General features: G+C 24.2%; 1 protein-coding gene across 1 annotated transcript; it reads left to right on the top strand.

The window, feature by feature from the left end:
* Nucleotides 1-1,006: 1,006 nt before the first annotated feature.
* Nucleotides 1,007-1,860, top strand: LOC124942659 (transcription repressor OFP8-like). The gene has a single exon (XM_047483204.1). It carries the CDS (start codon nucleotides 1,027-1,029, stop codon nucleotides 1,756-1,758), a length of 732 nt encoding a protein of 243 aa, XP_047339160.1. The 5' UTR covers nucleotides 1,007-1,026; the 3' UTR covers nucleotides 1,759-1,860.
* Nucleotides 1,861-3,503: the final 1,643 nt, after the last annotated feature.

Raw genomic sequence — 3,503 nt, 5'->3', positions numbered from 1 at the left:
TTAATTAAAATCATTTATTAAAATTTAAAATTATATATTAATAAAAATTTATAAAATTTAATATAATTTATTTTCAAATATAATATTTTTTAATTTAAATCATTTATTAATATTTAAAATTAAATTAATAAATATATATAATATTATATATATAATATTAATTATTAAATAATATTATAATAAATAAACTGAGATAATATAAACAAGAGCCTCAATAACTCAATTAGTTGAGATTAAGTTGAATCAAACATTTTATAATATAATTTTATTTACGGGTGATAAAGAGAGGACTAGTTGACTACATAATTTGTCTTAAAATATAAATTGAATTTGTAAGTTTTATTCTCTTATAACTCAATTTACGTTTATATTTCATCTAAAATAATTTAAGTGTTGATCACTAATCTCAATTTTTATTCATATAAAACAATTTAAGTTTAATTTTGTACAATTGTGGAATGTGATAATTTTCTACACTTAAAACAATTATAATTATAAAATTATAATACTAAATTATTTAAATTCAAGTGAGTTACTGTTCAAACTAAGATTTTTTAAAAGTGTTATTTTATTATAACTATACCATCATAATTATAATTATTTAAATAATAATAGTAATATTTGTATTAAATATAATTGAATTAAAAATTAAAGTAGGTAAAAAGTAAATTACAAAATTTATTTTATTTTTTAAAGTTCCTTTTTTAAAATTCATTTGATCTCTATAATACATATTTTAATATTATATTTTGAAAATTGTAATCAAATCTGAATACCCAGTCATTTTATAGTTATCAAGTTAAAAAAAGTCAAGCCCCTTTGAGTTAAAGTAACTTTCTGTATAATTATAATATTAAATAATTGATATCATTTATTACATTTTTAAAAAAATATTTAAAAAATGAAAAAATATTTTCAAAAAAATCAAAATATGTGTTTCAAAATAATTTGTTCTGTTTTTATATATATATCCAGTATCATCAACCGCCACCTTCATCTATTTCTTACTTTCTCTCTCAAGCCGCCATGGATAACAAAAACCAGAGCAAACTCAAGCTTCGAATCTTTCGAATGTTCAGTTCATCATTCGGATCTTGTAAATCCAAAAACATAACCGACGTCGTTCAACGCCCACCGCCGCCTCCGCCGCCACCCACCGTCGTTCATCACCGACGACATCGTCAGTTATTCGAACCCATTTCTCCAAAACCCAAACCTTTCCCATTAACCCATCAGAAAAAATGGTCAAAAGTTGTGGAAACCGTTGATCAAAACTGTTCTTCATCGAAAGACAGAATCTTTTACCGCAAAAAAGTCATGAATCGCAAAAGGAAACCTACCCGTCTAAGAAAGAAAGAAACATTTGATTCATACTATGAATTCTTCAGCAGTGATGATGAGGATGAAGAAGATGATCGTACAACACTGTTCTCATCGAAATCTCTGTCGTCTGATTCTTCAGAAAACAGGAGAGGAATTGGAAGTCACCGGAGGAGGAGGAGGAAGGCGGCGCCGGCGCCGGCGAAGGGGAATATGAAACTGAAAGAAAGTACGGCGGTGGCGAAGAGATCGCGCGATCCATACAGCGATTTCAGAAATTCAATGGTGGAAATGATTGTGGAAAAACAGATATTTGCTGAGAATGATCTTGAGAATCTTTTACAGATGTTTCTTGATTTGAATTCTAGCCGTCATCATAGAGTTATTGTTGAAGTTTACACTGATATTTGGGAAGCTCTGTTTTCTGATCGGTGTTAAGTAGTATGCAATTTTAGGGTTCTTAATGATGTCTTATTTGCTTTGTTCTTGTTTTCTATCTGTTAACATTGGCTTAATGACATTTTATTTAGTAAAGTTTAATCAAAGAAGTTATGGGTTATAATTATTAATTAATAAAGCACCCTTTTGTTATTTGTATGGTGAATAAAATATAAAGTAGAAATTAATAATAATACTTATGATTAAATTAAGGAGATATGTATTAATTGGGTTTGGTCAAAGCAAGCTAAGTATATTTAATAAGATAAATCCAAACAATAGAAAACAACAAAATGTCATCTTTTTTTTATTATTCATCATACACATTCAACAAATTTTAAAATGGCTTATTTTTCAAATAAATTAAATGACTTGGTTTGAAAACATATAATCTAGAATATAGTTGGATAAGAATGAGATATTTGATAAAAAAATATATATATATTTTCAAAATATTTTATAATTGTTTTTTTTTCTTCAAAACAAATCTACTTCCGAATCTATGTTTTTTCAAACAAAGAGCTAAAAGACAAATACATAATTTTAAAAGAATAATACAAATATTTTTTGTTTTGTTTTGTTTTAGAGTTAATATTTCAAGAACATATATTTTGATTTAGTATAAATGTATGTAATTTTGTTAATAATTTGTTTTCTATAATGCTCTCTATTTTTATTTTTGTGTTTAAAAACTCATATTTATTATTATTTTTAGTGTAAAGGGTTATAATTTATATAACATTATATGAGTTTTTTAAAATTTTGAAGTTTACTTTTTAGCGGATGTATCATTCATATTAATCATTTTTTTTTTATGTTTTCAATTTAAGACGTTTTAAGTGTTAAACGCGACACATTAATAATTATTTTAAATTTGATTGGTTAATAATTTTTTTTAATATGAATAATCTTTGTTTTCAATATAATATACAATTTGATATTAAAGAAACAAGAATGATGAATTATTTAGAAAGAATAGTAATAATGTACATCAATCAAAACATGCCCGTGATAATCTAAATCAAGATTCACTAAATTATGAACATATTTGGATTGATTCAAAACTTTCAAATGAGTGGGGGAGTTGAAAAGAGTGAAAGAAAAAAAAGAGAGAAAAAAGACTGTTTCTTTTATCTACTTTTAAGATCTTTGAAATTTATGTAACTTTTATAGAGTAAAGAGAAGAAGAAATCAAAGAAAGACAAACATGATTATTCGAGCTAGTTTGATTTGATGTATAAAATATTAAAATATATTTAATTTTTTTTACAAAAATATGTTATAATAATTCACCAATAAAATTCAAATATATATTTTTTTTTCAACAATTTTTTCTTTCACAAGCACTTGATGATATTTTGTACTTTTTTTAGGGTTTTGGAAAAGTAAATTAAAGTTTATTTTCTGAACAAGCTCATCTTTTTAGAAAAAAAGAATTGATGAGGGGCAGTAATTTTTTTTTGTACCACCCTATGATATGAGTCCTAAATTTAGGTAGTAAGAGGTAAGGATTCATTTAAGGATGTGTTTGGCTTTTTTGACAATAATTTTTATTTTATGACATCTAATAATTTAACCTATATAATTGATCTAGTCACATGTTCAACAAGTCCATTCAATTAAATATTAAATATTGTCACATTCAATTCATTAAACTTTAATAAAACTTTTATGAAAATGAGTCATCTACATAGATAATCAAAAATGAAATGTTTATTCTTTTAACTTAACTTATCTAAAAATAT

The sequence above is a fragment of the Impatiens glandulifera genome, chromosome 6 (assembly GCF_907164915.1).
Source record: "Impatiens glandulifera chromosome 6, dImpGla2.1, whole genome shotgun sequence".
Taxonomy (NCBI): Eukaryota; Viridiplantae; Streptophyta; class Magnoliopsida; order Ericales; family Balsaminaceae; genus Impatiens; species Impatiens glandulifera.
The sequence above is the reverse complement of the archived record's forward strand: the minus strand, read 5'-3'. Positions and strand labels throughout refer to the sequence as shown.

Bases quoted from the DNA above. Each gene is read 5' to 3' on its own strand.
- LOC124942659 (XM_047483204.1), top strand. From the start codon at position 1,027: ATGGATAACAAAAACCAGAGCAAACTCAAGCTTCGAATCTTTCGAATG.